Source organism: Struthio camelus, chromosome 11, assembly GCF_040807025.1.
Source record: "Struthio camelus isolate bStrCam1 chromosome 11, bStrCam1.hap1, whole genome shotgun sequence".
NCBI lineage: Eukaryota > Metazoa > Chordata > Aves > Struthioniformes > Struthionidae > Struthio > Struthio camelus.
Window position 1 is genome coordinate 24,076,636 of NC_090952.1, and position 20,956 is coordinate 24,097,591.

The following is a 20,956-nucleotide window of genomic DNA, read 5'->3' on the forward strand; positions in this document are numbered from 1 at the left end:
GGAGAAAGGGATGGGAGCTCGTACCCGCGCGAGGGGCCACCTGCAGGGCTGTCTTCCTCTGATTAGATGAGCTGTAGGAGGGAAAAACTTGCCATGTCAGAAAAAACTCCACTTAAACAGATTTTAAAAATGTGTACAGCGACTACTCTTTCATAAATGAACTCCATGGACTTTTATTCAGAGGTGCGAGCCGTTTTTCCGAGGGCGGGAAGGGTGCTGTTTGACCTTCCTTGTGGCGTTAGCCAGCTCCAGCTGATTGTGCGTTGCTTCTGGTACTGAATCATCAGTCATATGATTTTTTACTTCCTCGGTATCATATGCAGAATAGGTTTCAGCCCTTTCCTCCATCATCTCCACTCAAAGAAATGGAGACGCTTGTGTGAATTCGCCTCCCGTTCATTGCACGAACCCATCAGTGTGTCCAAACCGTCATAGCCAGAAGCTTGACCTAGATACAAACTGATGCGCTTGGGCAAGTTTAAAGGGGAGCCTTAGTTTTGCTGGGAAAATAAAGCTGCCCCGGTACACTCCTGGGAAATCACAGCCCTGCTTCTTTGGCTGTGTGTGCCAAAGCTGTGGTTCCCTGGCTTCGCTGTCCCTCTGGACCCCGGCACAGTCCGGACAGGAGGCTGGGGGGCTCCTGGAGCTAATGGTGCTCCTTGTGCAAAAGCTGTAGGTTTCTCACCCTCTGTACCCTGCAGAGACGTTCTTGCTATAGCCTCATTCCTTAATGGAGATGGGAAAAGGTCACTCAGTCCCCCACCCCATTCCCTACGCTAATGGATGTGGTGTTTAGTGGATGTTTAGCTTTCAGCTTTCATCTTGAGCTCCTTAGCTCATAGCTCCATCAAGCCAGGCTCAGGTTTCCTGGCCGAAGGCACGGCAGCCGCCAGTGTCTGACCTCCAGCCTTCCTCTGCCTCCCCGAGCACTTAGACAGCACGGCAGCCCTCTGTCCTCTGGCGGGGATCGATATTTTTCCGTCGGGGCAACGGCGAGGATTTTGACCTGAAGGGGCTCGGACAGGCAGAGCCGAAGCTGGCCCCGGCGCAGTCCTCGTGGAAACTGTAGCCCCAAAGCTGAGAGCTTTGCCAGCAGTTGTGTAGAGCCTTTGCCGTGGGGTTAAGCTCATCCCTATGGGAGCAAGTGCTGGAGTTAAAGCTACTGGACCTGGGTTCCTGATGAGCCACAGCCAGCCCCGACACTGGGCCCCCGTGGGGAAGGGGACAGCACGGGTGCACTAGGTGACCACAGAATTAGCTTTTAAAGACAGCAGATGGTAAAGTCTCGATAAACCCCTGTGAGAAATTCACTGAGGTTTTTGAGGTTTCAGTTTCCTTTCTGTTTTCTCCAAGGGCTGTGCAGGAAAGAGAGACGGGGCCGCTCGGGGCATCTGGGCTGAGAGCGGGACAGCCGAGGACGCGTCCCTGCCCTGACAGCGCTCTTCTCGCTGTCACCGCTGCGACGGCTGCGGCCCGGTGCAGACGTGCCGGCTGGACGCGAGGGGAGGGCTGACGTTGCTGAGGCCCCGGGGAGGCCCAGCGCGTCTCTCCTTTCCCTGTCCCCGGCTCCCAGCGAGTCACGCTGCCCTTGTGTGCTGCTTCCCCTTTTCCTTGTCCCATACGCAGGTAGAAGCTTCAAAGCACTGAGAAAGCCTGTGTCCTGGTTTAGTCAGCATGGGGGCTGGTTTCAGTGCTGAATATTTTTTTCGCCGTCAGAGAGTAGCACGAAAAAGTTGTCCGGCTCAGGGTTGCATGCAAATCTGGAGTTGGTGGCCAGGCTGCAGAGCCTCATCGTTAGGGACCTGCTGCGCTGTGTCCCCCTCAGCTCAACTTTCGCGCCCCTGAAGATGGTTCAAGCAGTTAGCTGGGCATTTATCTGGAGTGAGCCTCTGACCTTTTCTGAGCTCCTCTGCAGTAATGGATCGTGTGCAAATAATTTGCTGCTCCCGAAAACGATCTCGCTTTAACCTTGTGGTGATGTGATAAGCAGAGCAGTTGATGTAGCACAGAGAGCAAACGCAACATCATGAGACCGTGCTGTCCCTGCTGTCCTCAAGGGAATAGCTGTGCGCAGGGAGATATCAAGAGCAAATGACTGTCACGCCATCTCTGATTCCTCCTGGCTCCAGGGTCAACCTACTTCTTGGGTTGCCTGCAAGCTCCTTTTGTTCTCTGCTTCATAGGCATCCAGTTAAACCTTATTATAAAACCTAGATTTCTGATGAGTGCAGCTCTTTTCTTCAAGTTGGAGGGAGGCACCGCAGTAAGGTTTGTGCTCTACCTGCAAACATGTTGTCTTGGGCTCTGCAGTACAAGCTTCAAGGAACGGGCAGGAGCTCAGCACCCCCTTGTCAAGATAGCAGAAGGAACAAGCTGTTACGTTCAGAGCTGAAAATAATTGTAAAGCTTTGAGTCTTCCTCCCAGTTACAACAGAAGACTGTTTGAAGTGGTGATGGCCGAGTCCATCTCTGGCACGGCTCTGCCTTGATGATGCATTAAAGCCTTTGTGACTTTTTGAAGCTCAGTTCAGATAAACGCTCTGCAGCATGGCTGCTTTCCTGGAGCTGCTGTGATTTCTGTCTCAGATGAAAGTGGCTTGGGGCTAACCCAAAAGCTGATATTCCCAAAAGGGATGTTGCCTTTTTCAGTAGAATTTTAACATGGAAACTGAAGATGGAGAGAAATACAGGGGGGGAAAAAAAAAAGGCTGAGACGGGGCCCAGCAGCTGACCAAGTGGCTTTTGGTGAGTCATGTCTTGAAAGCAGGATGCATTTGGGGAAAAAACAGCCTGAAGGTAGGAAGCTGTGTTCAGGCCAGGTGGGATATGGGACGTGTGTGGGGCATCCTGTAAGCAGGTGCCAGCAGATCGCTTGGTTTCCAGGGCGGGGGGTGGTGGAGGGAGCCCAGGCGCTTCCACGCTCAGTGCAGAGTCAAACGAGCAGTTTTATTTGGCCTCTTTTACCCAATCTCCCTCCCCTGTGGCTGTGATGGAGATATCTGCCCAGATTGGCACCGGGACAACGGTGATCCATTATGAGACAGTTTCTTCCACCAACATACAAATTTTATTCATTCTTTTGTTTTTACATTAGCAGCCAATTGTGACTCTTTGTCACCGCCTGTGACCTAAGAGCACAAAGGGAAAAGGCTGAAGGATTTGAGCTGAGATAAAACGCTCTCCCTATCGATCTTGGCTCAGGATTTGTTTCCCTTCTTGCATTAACTTCCCATCGATTGCTGTGATGACCTTAGAGCGTACGGTTTGGTTGGCCTTCTCCCTCAGCCAGCAGCACCTCCGCGCCCGCACCCGGCTCTGCTCCCAGCCGTGCCGAACCGCTGACCGGCGCGGAGAGCGGGCCCGGCCACGCTGGGTCCTGGCAGTGCCATACGTGTGAGCAGATCTGGGTCCGTGCCTGCTCGCTGAGTGGCCGGTTGGGGTGGCAGTGCACGTGGAAAGCCCTTGGGCACGTTGCCTTCTCCAGCGTAGCCAGAGACCTGCAGATAAACGAATGGCTGAGGGAGAGGGAAACCCTTCCCATCCTTGCAAGGGGGCGGCTGGGGCTGACTGAACCTGTGTCGAGGTGGCGATCGAAGCCCTCGGGAGCCCGGCGGGTTCAGCAGCCCCGGGTGAGCCTGGCACAGGCCAGCGCTGACAGCAGAGCACCGGCTCTGCCGCCGACGGCACGAGGCGCCCCCGTGCCCAGCCGCTGATCCTTTCCTGGGCTCCTTGGCTTCATTTGGTTTTGCAAGTTTATTTTACTTTCTATTTACTTATTTATTTATGAGGCGGGATGCTCTAAATGAGAAGAGCAATGGCGCACCTCCAGGTTTCCTTTCCCCGGCGCTGCTGGAGGCTTTCGGTGCCTTTGATTCCCTTTCGAGTACACGCGGAGACAATTCTCTGTAAAACAATGACATCTAGTGGCTTTTCATCCGAAGGAGCCGAGGGGGAACAAAGGCTCGGCTGCTCTTTGTCCCACTGCGATGCAACTCTGGAAAGCAAATGAATATCCTTAGGTCTTCTCCTTCGGTGGCACCAATGACCGTGAGAAATGGTGATCACTGCCCATGGGGACGCTGACTCGCGGCTCCCGGCACGCACTCCTCTGTGGCCTCAAACTGGAGCAGTGGGGTCCAGAGCAGGAAAACTTGCTCTTAGGCTAGTTTAATTGTTTACTTAAGCCGATCGCTATTATCCTGTTAGTGTATCTCCAATGTCATCGCTGAGGGCTCAGTAATATTAAAGGATGCATGAAGAGCTCTGGGGTTAGACGTGTTTATGGATTCGGGCTGCTGACAGCGGAAGACAATGTTTGACAGTGGGTATTAATGCATAACCCAGAGTGATCTCTTAATGCTGTATGTAAAGTTTCGTTCGCAGGCTTTCCAGCTGGCGTCCTTACAGCGTTTCATTGTGTGCGGAGGGATCGGCTGGAGCAGCCGATTCCTTTGGGTGCCTCAGTCGAAGCTAACGCCCCGGAGAGGAAAGAGAAATGCAGTGCATCAGCGTTCAAAGCGAAACGCACCAGCCGTTGAACACCCAGGTGCTTACCCTGGCGGCAACGCAGGTCACCCTCCGATTCATCCCGAATTCAGAGCTCGCCCCCCCCCAGTCCTCGCGCTCTGCAGCACACGGGCAGGGGCCGAGGAGGCCACCCGCCCTCCCGTCCCATCGCGAGCCGCGGCTGCTCCTCCTCTGCAGCCCTCGCCGGCTCCCAGGACGCGTTTCCAGCATGGGCAGCGTGTCCCGGTGCCAGGCAGGGACGCATCCACCGCGAGGTGGCGAAGCGCCCGTCCCACCGTGCTGCGAAGGCACTCGCCGTCGGTGAATCCCACTGTCGCGTTTCCGGAGCTGTCGCCGCAGGAGTCGAGAGCCTGCTCCGGTGCGTCGCTGCGGCGTCATGCCGCTGTGGACGTGGTCCCTGCGTGAGCCGCTGCCCCGTTGCGCCGGACAGAAGCCAGTGCTCTGCTCAGAAATTCTTTTCATGGCAAAATACTGCAATACGTTGTTTAATTTCCTGTTACTTATCTCCTCTCTCATCTTTGCAACCCCATGTCAGGTGAAAGCAGGAGTGTAAAACGGGGGATTTGCATGGGCTTTTCTGAGATCCTTCTTTCAGTGCGAGTAGGTTGAGGCTTCTGGGAACATGCCATTTATCTGGCCTGAGAAAGGAGATGTCCTCTCTGTTCCTTACCGGTGTCACACTGCTATAGGGCTTGTGCAGCTGAGCGGCACCACTCACCAGGAAAGGTAGCAAGAGCAGCGCTTTACAGACAACGTAAACTTGTCGGTCCAGCTCTTTTGTACAAGAAATATAACACGTTGTTCTCCGCTGAAGCTAGAGCTACCACTTAGGAGGAGAACGATAACATGTTGTCATTTTTGGAGGTGTGAGTGACCTGCAGTGTTTGGCACAGCAAACAAGGACAAGAAGGCTCGTTGCTTGCGGAAGGTGGTTTTTCAGTTTTTCTCAGATGCAGCTTGGTAAAACGTTGTCTCTCTTGGTCACATGCAGCGTGTCCTTTTCTGATGGGGCCCCTTTGCCTTGCTTTGTGCGGGGTGAGATTGCAGAACGGGGCAGCTAGGGGAGGATTTCTCCTGGGTAGCGGTGGACAGATGGACCACAGCTGGTCGCATGGTGGAGTTGCTGCTGGAGCAGTGCTGGAGTCGCAGGGCAGTGCCGCTGGCCAGCCTGGCTCTCCTTCCCCCTCTTTAGCAGTCCTAGGGTGGCACAGCTTGCTCTTGATGTCAAATTTCCCACTTTCTAGCATGCCTAAAAAGCAAGTCCTGGGCAGCACCTTGCTTGGGTTAGGGGTCCCACCATGGGTGATGATTCGATAACGCTCCCGTGGTCACAGGAGAGCATCTGTAGAGGCCCCCAGCAGGGACCAGTTGCCGCGTGTGCAGCCAACCGCAAAGGGAAATTTTGGGTTCCTGTCAGTCTCTATAGAGGCAAAACCCAGTAAGTAGAGAAATACGTGTGCAAGCAGATAAAACCTTTTATGTTGTCCTGTGGGGAGCTTGTTCAGTCATCCTTCACCCCGGGCAGGTGAGCGCATACTGTGGAGTACTTCCCAGGAGGGTTTCTGAAGCTCTTAAGTGCATCTCTAAGTTTCTATTGATTATGAACGTTAATGTGCTCTATGCTGCAGACACAGGCAGCTAAATGCTCTACCTTTCTCTCCCCTTCACAGGAATTTCTACTACATCACCATCCTGCGTGACCCTGTATCCCGGTACTTGAGCGAATGGCGGCACGTCCAGCGCGGGGCAACGTGGAAAGCATCCCTGCACGTCTGCGACGGCAGGTCTCCAACCACCGAGGAGCTACCCAGCTGCTACACTGGGGACGACTGGTCGGGCTGCTCACTGAAGGAGTTCATGGATTGTCCTTACAATCTCGCCAATAACCGCCAGGTCCGCATGCTCTCCGACCTCAGCCTGGTGGGATGCTACAACCTGTCCGTCATGCCAGAGGAGCAAAGAAATAAGGTTCTGCTAGACAGTGCAAAAGAGAACCTGAAACGTATGGCTTTCTTCGGCCTTACCGAATTTCAGAGGAAGACTCAGTATCTCTTTGAAAAAACTTTTAACATGAATTTCATCTCGCCATTCACACAGTACAATAGCACAAGGGCCTCCAGCGTGGAGATAGACGAGCAGACTCAGCAGCGCATTGAGGCCCTCAATTTTTTAGACATGGAATTATACGATTATGCAAAAGACCTTTTTTTGCAGAGGTACCAGTACATGCGGCAGAAGGAACACCAGGAAGCGCGGCGGAAACGCCAGGAGCAGCGCAAGATCCTGCGGGCCAAACAGGCGCACCTGAAAGAGCGGAGCGAGAACAGCTCCACCACTGACTACATAGGGAACGTGGAGCGGTGGCGGCGATAGTGGGGGCTGAAAGCTTCCCAGCAGACTCGCCGCGCACTGAGAGCAAAGCGAGCCCCAACCCAACGCACGAATCCGAGACGACAGAGTAGTCCAAACAAATCATGCTTCTGAAATATTTGAAGCAAAAAGAGGTTAAAATGTTGCCTTTGCAGTTGCCTTTGCAGTAAATGTTGTACTGTACGTGGAACACTTAATCTTAGTGTGTAATTAAGTTGTCCTTTTTAGGTTGGTTGGATTATTTATGAAATACAGGAGCCAAGTAAGCTCATCGGAAATGGTTGCTTGGACGTTTATGAAAAAAAAAAATCCTTAAATTAGTTACGAGTACAAAAAGGGATGCTGGAAAATGTTTATGATGCTCTGCTGAAATCTATCTGGGAAGCAAACTCATTTCCTAATAATGAGCATTTAACATACTCTCACAATACAGTATATGCGCAAAACCTTTTCCCTTTGATTTTGTCTTAATTTTATTTTAATAATGTGTTTTCAGAGGGCACCAACTGCTTATGATATTTACCACGTTAACGAATGGACAATGAAGGGAAAATAAAGGTCTAGAAAAAATATCGACTAGTTTTATGTGTAATATTGGCTTTTAAAGGGAATAGAAGTAATTTGTCTAGTTATATAAATATTTAAAATTTTAAACTTTTTCTACCTACTGCTGTTTAGGGTTTTAAGCTTCGTCTATCTCATACTAAAGAAAAAAACCCACACACATACTTTTCTGAACTGAATGCCAATATTAAAGAAGCTATTTCCAGAATTTTTCAGGGCAGTATAATTTTAACCATTCTGGAAAAGTTGCAGCACATCTTCATGTTTCATAAAGCCTTTTCCAAACTATGCTCCTATGACAATATCTGGTTTTACATCTTTCTTACCCGTTAGAATGCATAATGCTGAATTTGTCAATCCTTAATAATTGGTGATATAAACTAGATGAAATTTATTGCGGATATTTGTATAGTGTCCTTTAAAAGTCATAAAACTCTCTAATCCCAGCAATATTAAGAAGAGAATTACTCAATTGAAGGAGAAGTAGATTTACACTTGAATTATGATTTACTTCCAGTAAATCTTTGCTACACGATACAAAAATAGGGCTTTTTTGCTGCGCTCTTGAGCCCTTCTTAGTGCTGACAGATTAGCGGTGATTTAAAAATGACGGAAACAATTAACATAGCCATAGTTATACAGCACGAGAGAGTTGCATGGGGAAGCGGGAGGTAGCTCCGGAGCAGGGACCGCTGGAGCTGTGTGCGTGGAGCAGAGCTGAGCTGCCGCCCCGGCTCCTGCCGCCCCCACCCCGGGGCTGATCCCCGGCCCGTCGGGGACAGGAGCCGGGGCAGAGGGTGCGAGGGGGGTGTTGAAATCTCTATGCAAAAAAACCTCTGCAAGACTTTGGTTATAAATGCAGCAAGGTGAGGAGTTTGGATGCAGCCCGCAGCGCTCTGGAGCGTTGCTCGAGTGGCGATCTCGGCCCTGACACACACGATGCTTACAAGGCTCACTTGCACTATTTCCTTTTTGCCTGTAATACTATACCCACAAAGTATAGCAAAGAAGGCAGGGGGCACACAATGAGAAAGAAGGCTTTAAAACTTGCATCTTAACGGCTCCGTGCCTAAATGATCTAAAAGCTGTGTTACATCTGACGTTATATTGCAACCCACGTGGGCGGCAGTCCTGCCTGGGGCAAACGGAAAGCAAAAACAGCAGCAAACCAATACCCTGCGTTAGCAACATGGAAAAGAGAATAACTTTGTGTACAGCAATTTTTTTTAAAATGAGAACTGCAGTTGCCAATATGATGTCTCAGTTGTTTTTTGGTTTTCAGGGGGGAAAACAGTTCGCTCTTAAAACTGAAAGGCGCTGCTGTAAACAGGACTTAACTGTGAGCTAGCTGGAGGGCCTGTTGCAGAAGGTGCATTTTGTTTTTATGCTGTGGTGTGCATGGTTTACAGAGACTAGTTGCATTTTCTTTGTGTATACTGTTTATTGTATATAGGGGATGTATGAATATAAGGATACCGTTTTGTCATAATCATATCAATTCTACTGATTTCCACTGTAGACGCTGTCTTATTGTGTAGATTTACAAGCCGATCCACTGACTTTGATTGTGTAATTTAACAATAGAACTGATAAATAAAATTTAACTACAGTCTTTTGATTTTTATGCGATTATTTCTTTATGTGAAAACAGGCGCGGGGAATGGTGCAGTTAAGAATGGATGGTAGTTTTGACATGAATAGCTGCAGTTAGGCAAGCACGTGAGTTTAAAATGATGGTTTCTCTGAAACCTATTTAAACTGCAGCCTTCTCGGACAAGGCCCCTTTGCGCTTCCTCTGGTTCAGGAGTTATTGTAAAGGTTTTGACCGCTTTTCCAAGTGGTCCTTTTCAGAAAAGCAAGTTGTGGTTTCTGCTGGTTTTCAAGGTTGTTGCCACTGCTCTGCAGCTCTAAGAGGCTGTTTCTGTGTGTGTGCATATGTGTGCGCGTATATATATTTTTTCCTCTGTTATGATATCCACCATTCTTGCTCCAGAGCTGGCTCTGGAAGACGCTGGAGTAGCAGCCACCATCCAGCGCATCCTGCGGTACGGAGAGAACTTTAATTTTCCTGGGACACTTAAAGCACCAGAAAGTTAAACCAAAATTAGGTGCAGAAGCAAGTGAGCATGAAACAAGTTTAATGTCCCAAATCAACTGAAAAAGCCAGGATTATTATTATTATCATTATTATTATTATTTGGATGGAGATGGAGACTTTCCTTTCTCAGTGGTTGCCCTCCAAACAGTAGCTCTGCAGGCCTGGCTGGAGGCCAGACAAGCTGCAGCTCAGAAGCGGAGCAGCTACAGCTGTGGCTCGAGGAGCACTCCGGCCCTCTGGTACATTTTGAAAACACTAAACACGTGCTAAGACAACTCTCCTGAGCAGTGAGGCAGCTCCAAGTTTGAGGCAGACGCAGATGTGAGCACAGTCGGTGCTGGTCGCAGCAGCTGGGGCAGGCGGGGTGGCAGCCTGGGGCTTGCTCTGGACGTGCACGTGGACGGGGACGGGGACGCGGATGCGCGCGACATTACAGAGAAGAGGGGACTCTGGCAGCGAGCTGATGCCACCCCAGTGGGATGGGGGTGTCGAGAGGCCAAAGGGGAGCTGAGTTCTCGCGAAGGTCCGCTCCAAAGCGCCGGCTGGACTCTGCGGGGTCTAAGGAGAAGCACTTGCACCTAGTGCAAATGTTTGAGTAGGTGAGTTGGGCTGCAAGTGTGTGTAGCAGTGTGGTCCGGTCTCCCCGGGACTGCTTGGGGAACGCCCCTCACAAGGAAGAGCTGTGAAACCTCCCAAATCGCTCCCTCCATGGAGCTTATGGGGTACTTGCAGCACCCTGGATCCATAACCAGAGCGGATTCCCCCTCCAAAAGATCAAAAACTTGAGAGCAAACTTGGTTTTGCAAAGTGCCCATCTTTGTGGATAGTATTCTATATTTACTAAAGCTTACCTGAAAGGTACCTGGTCTGTAAGGGTTGTTGGAAGTGATTTTTTTCAATGGCCTTTGCAACCCATGTATATATCATAGTATAGTTATATACTTCAGTACAGTGCAATATGTATTTGATTCCAGTGTGCCATTATTGAGTAATAATGAACTCAATGCTTTTCTTATTCATGTAATTTTTAGAATTCACACATTACCAAAAATGAGCAGGAGCTGTGAATGCCTGACAGATGCTGGTGCAATTGGTGTTTCAAGCTCACGAAATTAGTGGGGGGAGGAGAAGGAAAACAGATGCATTTGCTCTCTTAAATTGCAGCAGAAACATCAAATAATTGAGAGAACCTGCTAAACTGATGCAAACCTTCAGCTATAGACATGGCCTGCCAGGTGGGCGCCGAGCGCAGCTCCGGGTCTTTTGGGAATTAGCCCGGCCGCGGCGCCGAGGGGCGCCGAGGGGCAGCCCTCAACAAATCCCCAGGGACCGGACAGCGAAACGGCTCTGCTCGTCCCCATGAAATGCAACTCCGGATTTCCTAAAGCAATCTCCCTGTTCCCTCCGCCTCGCCAGGGAAGAGCGTAATTTCATTTAGTCCCTTCCTTGAGTCCACTGCGTTGCCGTAATGCTAATGTCGCTGCCCTGTTGTCTCTAGGGGCCGGGTGGCGAGTCCAGGCCTGAAATCAAATTTGGCTCTGAGCTTCCAGAGGAGCTATCAGCCAGATTACCGCCGTCTCTACCCAGCCGCTCCGGCTCGCAGTCCAGCTCTGCCAGGAGGCGCTAGGCCAGGCGGGTACAGTTGTATCACTTTTGGTACCGGGAGCGATGAAACGCTGAACCAATATCTATGCAAAGCAATCAAAATAATTGTAGCAAGGGCTGAGCGTTCGTCTTCAGGAGAACGTGAACGCAGCTTTTTGGTATTCTGAGCTTTTTGAGCTTGTGTTTTCTTGTATTTTGTATTACTGCAAGTAAGTTTTTCGCTTGCAAGGATGTTCAGGAGCAGTTGTTGACCTGGACTTCTGTATACGCTATATACTCTAGACACGCTATTTTCCCCATTCATAGCCAGAGGGCTGCGAATGCATCCTCGCACAACACCCATCCGAGCCCTCGCTCTGTTAATGACGCCTCAGCTGGGTGATTTTGATGAGGAGCCCCCCCAGCATAATTTTGGGGAGCAGTCGCACAACAGTCATTTTGTCAGGGAAAAGTAAATTTCCTGGTAAATGGAAATATAAAGTAAATAAGGGCGAAATATATAGTAGATAGGGGTGAATTCAAGGGTGACTTTGGCCAAAGCGAAGGTGAGATTTCAGAACAGCTTTCCATTTTGAGGTTCTCTGCTACCATTTCTATTATTAGTCCTCTTTGAAATAACTTTTTTTTTTTCCTTTAAAGATTAGCTTAAAATTTTAAAGAAAAATCTGCCAAGAGTTTGAACGCTCCACAAGCGGAGTTACACCTTTTATTTCAGGAGAAATAGGTCAGTCTGACCCAGGATGGGATTCTGTGACTTCTGTCTTTTAAAAACAAAAAAACAAAAAAAAGACACAAGCATAAGCTGCTTTTTTTGGGTGGGCTACAGCGCTGCGTGAGCCCTGCCGGCCCGGCACGCATTGCCTGGAGCAGGGTTTCTTGGCCAGAAAGGATGCTCTGGCTTTTCCAGCTCCCGGCATGGGAAAAGCTGCTGTTCTCCGGCCGCGAGAGGGAGCAGAGCCGCGCCGTGAGTTGTCGAGGAGAAGGGGAGCAGAGCGGGAGCGCGCCGAGGCTCGGCCTCTTTCGGTGGCTGCGCGCCAAGAGCCTCCCGGAGCGGCCGGGAGATGTTTCTTACTTAGGCCACGCCAGGAGCTCCGGTGCCAAAGCGCCGCTGCGAATTTTTGCTCGAGTTTGAGGGAAGCTGTTGCTGGCGCGCGCCTCTGCCGAGAGCAGCCCTCGCTGCCGCGCGATCGCAGCCCGGCTGGGTTTCGAGGCGGCGTCTTGCCGGGGGCATCGCCCCGCTGCCGCGCGCCCGACTGCGGCGGGCAGCCGTGCTCCGGCCGGAGGCAGCGCGCTGGGCTGGAAGGGCAGAGCTGGCGCTGCCGGGGCTGTGCATGGGGGAAGGTGGCCAAAACCCAGGGTTATTCCCATCTCCAACTGCCCTTGCATCAGGCGGGTCGTTTCCTTTCTCCCCGCCTGCGATTGCCTGACAGCAAAGTAGGGATAACATTTCGCTCTTGCTTTGCAACGTGTGCATGGCCGGTATGTACAGCAACAGCTCTGTGATGGTATTAATATTGGGCGGAACATATGGAAAGTGCTGTTTCGCGCAGTATAAGCAGGTGGATGGGTTTCCACGTTGCGGGGGAGGTTGCACCGCGGGGGAGCTGTGGGCTCCGGGGGGCAGACTGGGACTTTCCCCGCCGGGCATGGCAAGCCGGGAAAGCGTGTTAATAGACATCATTACATGGGACTAATTGCAGCGGAATCGGCAAGCGCGTACGTAATCTTTACTGCCTGGGAAACCTCGCACAGTTTCAAAATAATTAAAAGAGGGATTAATCTAGATGCCAAACAACGCCTGCCTACTTACTAATGAACAAAGCTGTGTGAACGGCTGCAGCACCCTCAGCAGCGTGAGCGGCTGCAGCGCGTCGAAGCCAACGCCGCACTGCCGCGTGCCGGGGCCGGGCCCCGCTCCGCGGCTGCGCCTGCCCGGGGGTCGGGGCCGGCTCCTGCCCCGGCCGCGGGGGCCACGGTCCGGCCGGGACCCGGCGCGGGGCGGGACGGGGCTGGCAAGCTGGGCCGGGGCGCCGGTGCCTCTGCGGCGCGGGGCCCGTGCAGGACGCTCCCGCTTGGGAAGGCGAGCGGAGGCCGCGCTTTCTGCCGCCTGACCGCGTGCGCCCCGTCCCGCCGTTAAACGTTTTGCAGGCACGACCTCCCTGTGTGCCGCTCCGGTTCCTTTTAAAAGTGCATCAGCCGGCGGCGGGAAGAGCCTAGCGCCCCGCGGAGCCCACGGGTCCCACGCGGGGTCGGGCGCCCCCTTCGCTGAGGGCCGCGCAGGCAAGCGCCCTTGCACGCCGGCGTCGCGCCGCTTGCTGGCGTCCCTTGCCGGGTTTTTATGGGCACGGCTTTGCCTGGCCGTGGGGGAAAACCCGCTCGCCCTCAGCCCGGCGCCGGGGCTGAGCGGGACACGTGGGGTGGGTGGACGGGGGCCGGATGGGCGGACGGACGCGTGTCAGGCTTGTGTAGCCTCGTTCGCTTAGGCAAACAGGCAAGAAGTTCTCTTCTCCCTTCCAGCATACTGACATTTCCTGAATACAAGCCAGCATTTCGCTTAATTAAAAAGTTAGAGAATCGTACTTGGCGCTGTGCAAAATGCAATGGCGCTGCGCTGCTTTTTTATATACGGACATATTACAGGTGCTTACGGGAAGTGACGAACTGTGACTAGAAAGCAGCCGTGCACCGGCTCTCTGAAACACAGAAAAGCGTTTTCCGCTGGTAAAAAAATGCACGAGGCTAACGGGGAGGAAACGCAAAGAGCCGCTCCAGAGTCCGCGCGTCAGCGTGCGCGCGGGGGCCCCGTCCGGGCGGCGGGCCGCCTGGCGCCCGCCCCGCCGGCCTCACGGCGCGAACGCAAATTAAACCACCGCCGGGCCGCCTTGCCCAGGTGCCCTTCCCGCTTCGCCAGGCGGCACTAGCGCAGTGCACTGGGTGCTGGCCTGGCTGCGAGCACGCTGCACGGGCTGCGGCGGGCGCCAAGTGCTGCCCCACTGCCTGCCTGCCGGGGCCCTGCGGGGCGGCGCTGCCCGGCCGCCGCGGGGAGCCGTGCTGCCTCCCCGTCAAGCATCACATAACATTGATTTTTGAAATTACTCTGATGGCTCTCGGAGGCAGCGCGCTTTCTGCTGCGGCTCTCTCCATCCGGCAAAGCCAACCCGTCTCTTCTACGCGTCGCAGGGCAGAGGGGCAGCGCTGTCCGGTTTCGCTGCGTTGATTGCCCGTAGCCTGAAGGTCATGTTTTAGAGGAGGAGAGGGAAATCAGGGCTGAAGAGTTTGGCTCTCGAATTTCTCGCCGTCCTACTCAGCTCTCGGGCCGGACGGGCCTTGCTGAACACGCTGCACCAGCAGTTTTTGCTCCCGAGCTGTGTGAGAGGGGGACGAGCCGTTCCCCCCCGGGCTGCAGATGTGCTGCCACGCAGACACCGAGCGGCCAGAAAAGGGGATCGGTGCCCTCCCATTCTTCTAGTCCTGCGCTAACCCTAGTGGACCGTGTCCTAAACCCTCGTCCTCTGACAAACCCATTTGTGCAGGCTGCTTTTCCGCCTCTTCTGAGCAAAAACGAAAGGCAAATCCACCGCTGCAGAGGCAACATTTGAAATTAAGAGCGAAAGGTGACTGCGCCTGTCACCTTCTGCGGGCTGCAGAGCCGCCTTTCCTTGAGGATAAATAAAATCTCCGCAGCTGTACACTCAGCTGCTAGTACCGTAAACTAAGTGCAATGTTTTCCAGGTTATTGAATCATTACCGCCAGCAGAACCAGCAGCTCAAGCAGGCTGCCAAGGAAGGAGAGGAAAGAAAGCATTAATTTCACGTTACTGGTTCAGGCACAAATTTCTAAGCGGCAGTGATTAACGGCTGGAGCAAGCCGCCCAGGGCAGCGGGGCTTTCGCCACCTTTTACCGTCTCCGGCCGGCGGGGGAAAACGGGGAAATAGCTGGAAAACGGGGGAATAGCTGTGAGCCCTGGGAGCGCTCATCCTCCTCGCCGAGCCGCTCCGCGCTGGGCCCCCCCCAGCCCCTCGCTCCCCTAGCTCGGGGCCAGGGAAACGGCTCCGATCGGTTGATTGATGTATTCTTGGCGCTGCTAATCGCCCGGCCGCGGGAAGGGGAGGCGGGAAGGGATTTTTCAGAGCGAGGCGCGCCTGGCTCAATCCTCAGGGTCATTAAACGTAGGGGTTTTGTAACCCCCTCGGTTTGAAACGTCCCGTGCGACCTGGCTGCTCCGGGCAGGGCTCGGCGCTGGGGGTAGGAGGCGCGACGGGGGCAGAGGGGAGCCCCTCGGCTCGCCTGCTGGCCGTCCGCAGCTCCTGGCGGCGAGGCGGCCGTTGTTGCTGCCGTCTTGTTTGCTTGCAGCCCTAATGGAGCTGCTCTTTCCAGTATAATCAGGCTTTTGGCCTTAGAATAAACGCAAAGATTAAAAAAAAAAAAAAAAAAGGGTGGGGGAGAAAAAAAGAGATCGTTTCTTGAAAGGTTTTATATGTGCTGGCCAAGTCCTGCTTGGTACTCAGCACTGAAAGACGGTAGGATCCTTTCCGTTTACACCCATACCAATTTAGGCTTTAATTTAGGCAATATAATGCAATCAATCTTTCTCCGGGTTTTAATAGCTTTTCTATTATTTTGCTCCACGGATCCTTGGAAGTGTGAGCTCCTTTACTACGTGCCTGCTTAGGCCAATAGAAGCGCTATTTACTTAACACAGTAGTTTGCAGGCCCCCTTCCACCAGGCCGCTTGCGGAGGCTGCCCGCCGTCTCTGTCTGCCTGTATGACCAGGCGTAATTAATAAATGTTATTTGCTGGACGTCATACACTGCTGAGCGTCTCAGCTCTCCTTGACCGAGAAATTCTGTCTCTCTGAGATCTAAGGAAAGACTTAGACTTTTTAATTTATTTGCTGAGATTAGACTCAGAAAATAACCGTATTATTCTAATAGGTAGATTAGTCCCCGAGGAAGATCTGAATAAATGAAAAAGGGATAGGTGGAAAATAGGCCAGAGCCGCTATTAGAGCTGTCTTTCTGACCTTTTAGTTTTTGGTTCAAAACCGTGGGAAATGAGACTCCACGAGCATGAAAACCGCGGGCCGGCAGCCGCGCAGACCCAGGAGCTGTTTTTCTGTGGGAAATGGTACAATTTCTGGAGGAGCGACCGTTTTCTCTGCAAGTACCTTTAAAGGGCCTGTTGTGTTAAAGCTCTTTCAGACTGTGGCGAGGCCGAGCGCTTCAGCGGGTGTGCGAAGCCACATGTGGGACTGTCCGCACTAGAGGGAGCTCTGGAAAAACCAATGCCGGGCTGGCGGCTCTGCGGAGCCCGCTCCTGCCCTCCGCCCCCGGGAACCGGGGGTCTCCCGGGAGCAAGGCCCAGGTACGGCTTGTCGGGGCGTGCAGGAGCGGCAGTTTTGCTGAAAGCGGAGCACGCCGCTTGAACGTAAAGTGCTTGTGAAGGTGAAGTTGGGGAAAAGCCTCTTGTTTCCGAAACATCAAAATGTTGCACTTTGAGAGGATCGAAACTCTCCGTTTAGGCTACGTTGGTCCCTTGCCCTGTGGTACTGCTCCATCCTCAAACACCGTACACCCAAGGAAGTGCTTTTACCTAGTGCACCGCCTTCGGCAGGACAAATCCCCGCTGCCGAAGGTGTCTGGCACCCAAATAACATGTTTCAGGGCTTTTTTTAGCCCACTGGCAATTCTGAAATTCCCGATTTGCTCCTGTTGCTGAGGCGTTTTTGCTTTGCAGCGCAGGCGCGAGCGGCCGGTCGGTAGCCACCGGACACCGATCACCCATGGATTTGCCCTGTTTCTTCTTAAAATCCCCTGTGCCTCCCGCCTGCACAGCTTGCCGCGGGCTGCGTGCTGCGGCGGGCGCGTGGGCTGGGCGCGAGGGGTCCGCCTGGGCTTTGCTTCTGCCCGGTCGTGTTTTGTGTTTGGGAAACAGGGAATGCCCTGCTTTTCCTCGGCTGGCCACGCTGGTTTGTAAAGGCCAATACATGATGACGAAAGTGCAGATAGTCTTTTTTCCTCCTCCGATCTGAGCTAACATTCGGGATCAGCCGTATAATCCGCAAGCACCGACGGAGCGCTGGGAACGCGTTATGAGCACAAGGCAAACCGTGCCGATGCTGCCAGGGCTGTGTTTTTACAGTTACTACCTGCACGGGTGGCTCAGTGGAGAAGACAGCGGGGCTGTTACTGCAGCAAGGCTGAAATCGGTGTGGAGGTATGAGACTTTCGCCCGTGCTGTTATTGGGGGGCATCACCGCGTTGCGTACGTCAGGCCCGGGCAATAACGTTAGCAGCCTGTTTGCCTCGCTGTGTTGCGGTACAACGGCATCTTTGTTACGCCTTTGATGAGCCGTCTGCACTGCGGCCCCGTTAAGGGCTGCTTTTTTTGTCTGCAAGGAAACATCATTTCTGTTAAGGCAGAAATACTTTGCTCTGAAAGCAAAGCCAAGGAGTGGTCTAGACAGACGCCGCTCTGCGGATAAAAGGGAAAGTGGGACAAAAGTTTTCTCCCGTCAAACACGGTTATTCACAGCAAAGAGCAAATGTCTCCTATTTATTTATTTCCTTTTGCTGCCGTGCATTTAGTGTGCACGCCTCCAGCTGTGTGAGGTTTCAAAGGGGCACCGGCTGTGACAATGCGATCCGCAGGAAATGTGTCACCGGGGATAAAGCAATCCAGCAACAGTCTGGGAGGACGAAGCAGCCACTCGGCATTTTATTAGCTAACTGGCCTGGAAAGCTTTCCAGCCTTTCTGCCGAACGGCAGCGCCGCTCAGCCAGCCGGAGCAGCGCGTGGCGGCGTTTTGGGGCCGGAGCGTGTGAGCTGTCCCCGTGCTAGGAGGGTGCTGCCGGGAGCACGCCACCTTTCGCGCCCCTTCCTAAGCTCGCCCGTTCTCCTGCAGAGATTAGTGCACCTCGTGTAAATCGTGGAAAAAAGATGTTAGCTGACTAGTGTTTACACAAAGCGTCTCGGTATCTTGATACAGGTGGGGGAGCGTACAGGCTGGGCGGCGCAGGAGCAAGCTCAGAGCAGCCTTCAGCCGCTGATCGAGCCTGACACACGATTTTGCCAGCACCGGTGGCGTGGAGGACGAAGCAGAGACCCATTTGGAGAAGGGAGATGTGCCTTTAGCGTCAGCCGCATCCTGACTCCACTGAGCCCGGCACCCAAACTTCGCTGGTGACCCAGGGAGGTTCTAAAACCCGAGAAGGAGATATTATCCCAAAGTTTTCTGAACTGCACAGTAGGTGAAGTATCTGAGCTGGGGCTCCTTTCTCCAAGGGAAGGTCCCCGGGGTGACGGGGCTGGTTGCGTTCGGAGGCAGTGCCGTGATTTGGAGGGACGTGCCAGAGACGGCAGGGTTCAGTGCAGAGTTTCTCTGCACACTGGACACTGTTGGGAAACAATTCTTCTCCTTCTTGGATGTGTTTCAGACTCTCTGAAGCCGCTACTGAGCGCTGAGAGGCCGAGTCGCTTCCTGCGCGTTGTTCCCCGTTGCCGTAGCTAGCGAGGCTGGAGCAAAGGCGGCGAGGCTGCCAGGAGCTGGCCCTTGCAAGAAGATGCAGTGACTCAAAGTAGAAACTCAGCTTTTTATGGCTCTCGTACCAACGTTTCCTGTTTAGCCTAGGAGCAGCAGCTGCTCTCCCAGTTTATAACACACAAACAGACCGCATTGTTTTCTGATCTGCCTTTTTTATTACAGCAGATATCGGATGGGTAGCTCTTGAAAAAAAGCAGGGAAGGACCAGCCCAACTGGTTCGCTTGCAGGAATTCATGAACTGCAGGAGCTCGGCACACGCTCTTTTGGGCGAATACCACGCCGGTGGGTGGTGCTGCTACCTCCAGGCGCGTGGGGAGGGGTCTCCGGCGGGCAGGGTGCACGGGTGAGTGATTTGCCGAGCCAGCGGTCGCGGGGCAGCCGGGCGGCTGGGACGCGCGTGAGCACTCGGAGATGCTCCGTGAGCCGAGTGAGAACCAGCCCGTGCGGTTGGCTCTGCACGGCTGACGGCAGCGCAGCAACCAAAAGGGATGTTTTTTGCCTAATTCGTCAAACACGACTGCATTAATGCACGGCAGCAGACAGCCAGGTAGGCAGGGGCCATTTTAACAACGTAGTGATGCCTTTGCTTTTTTTTCCCCTTTCTTTCTTTCTTTTCTTTTTAAACCAAGCTTGTACCTGCAAATGGCTGCACTGGTTTCTCTAGCTCAGGCTCCTTCTCCATGCTAGATGCTTAGGGTGCAATCACTTCTTTGGCGGATACTTCTGCAGCAAATACTGGATTTTTGAGAGCTTTCTCGGGCCCCGCTGTCCTACAGACTGCTCTTGGTGGCAGAGCAAAGCAAAGGGGCTGCTGCCAAGGTGGCCAGGTAGGCCGCTCTCCAGGGCTCTCCTCTGCCTCCTGGTGACTCCAACGCTTGTGAATTCGGAGCGGGTTATCAGCCCTAGCTGGAGGCAGGGGCTGCGTCAACGCACTGCTTCGTTCAGCGCACAGCTCCGGTGACAATAGCTCAGTTCGGCCTCGTGGCGCTCCTGGTTTTCCCATCCGATCCGCTGCTGAGACCGGGAGGTTGCAGCAGGCACCTCCCGGGTGTCTGCTGGTGTCACCAGGGACCCGGGGCTCTTCCCTGCCATCGGCCCAAGCTGGCTGCAGGCTCCGGCTGTCAAGGGAGACGAGCGGGTGCCAGACCGCAGTGAGTCATCTTGCTCCCTTGGTACTCGCTAGTCTTGGGTGGGGTTCTTCAGAAACACCAGGTCATTTCCAGAATAAAACAAATCACTGCATTTATACGAGCTCCAGTGCTGCAGAGCCATGTCTGACAGACGTGATGGGGTTTACAGTTAATCAAAAAAAAAAATAAAGAGAGGGCCTACAAAAGCAAAATCCGTCCCCACGACTGCCTTTGATAATTACCCAAAGAGCAAAAACTTTCACTGTTCCTTAAGCCGATGACAAACAACGCCGAGCGGCCAGCCCCGGGAAGGAAACTCCTGCCCCTGCTGCCTCCCGGCCCTTTGAAGCTGGGTTTCCTTCCCCAGGGCAGCGCGGCGACGTGACTTGGGACAGCGGGTGAGTCCCGTGCTGGGGCTCCCGCGCTCCTCCGTGCCTGCGGCCGGCCGCCTCTATAGGCGCCGTGGCTGCTGGCTGGCGGGCGAGCGAGCCGCCGAGCCCCGGCCCTCGCCCCGGCTGTCCCGCCTCATTACTCAGCAGTGAAAAACTCCCCAATCTTTTTGCTGTCTGTTCCCCACGAGCACGTTTCCCTGCCCTCTGCTTGTGGTTCAAATCCGCTCGCTTAAATAGCTGATGTTTTGGGGGCCGGTTGCACCGCGCGTGCTTTCTGCGCGCAACCGCCGCGGCCCCTCGCCTCTCCGGCCAGGCCTCCTTCCCCTCCGCCGCTTTTACCTTCCACGTTACGCTACTTCTTCCGCAAGTCCGAAGAGCAAAGCTGTGCTCCCCGCGCACCCGGGCATGCCGTCTTTTCCTGACGGAGCTCTGCAGTGCAGAGTTATTAATAAAAAATCACACCGCCACGTACAGCCTGCACCGCCACATCTGTCACCGCCACCAAGATGCAAGATAGTGTGTGTTTTTTTTCCCCCACCTTTTAGTATCTCTTTGCTGCAGCAGTTGTTTAAAAGAAGGAAAAAAGCCAAGAAATCCGTCCCCACCTCCCAGAAGAAGCAAACAATAACTTCAGGTTGGGGTGTGGCAGTTGGACTTTGTCATTTGTGGTTATTAAAAACCGATATTTGCCAAAATCCAACCGCTAAAAATAAAAAAAAAATT

The 20,956-nt window shown here is 53.3% G+C and overlaps 1 protein-coding gene across 1 annotated transcript in view; it reads left to right on the forward strand.

The window, feature by feature from the left end:
- The window catches only part of HS6ST2 (heparan sulfate 6-O-sulfotransferase 2), a 144,872-nt gene extending 135,799 nt beyond the window's left edge, over window positions 1–9,073 (forward strand). Inside the window, exon 2 of the mRNA XM_068957150.1 lies at window positions 6,198–9,073. Coding sequence (XP_068813251.1) covers window positions 6,198–6,900 — 703 coding nt within the window. The 3' untranslated portion in view covers window positions 6,901–9,073. The remainder of the gene's footprint in view (window positions 1–6,197) is intronic.
- The last annotated feature ends 11,883 nt before the right edge of the window (window positions 9,074–20,956 follow it).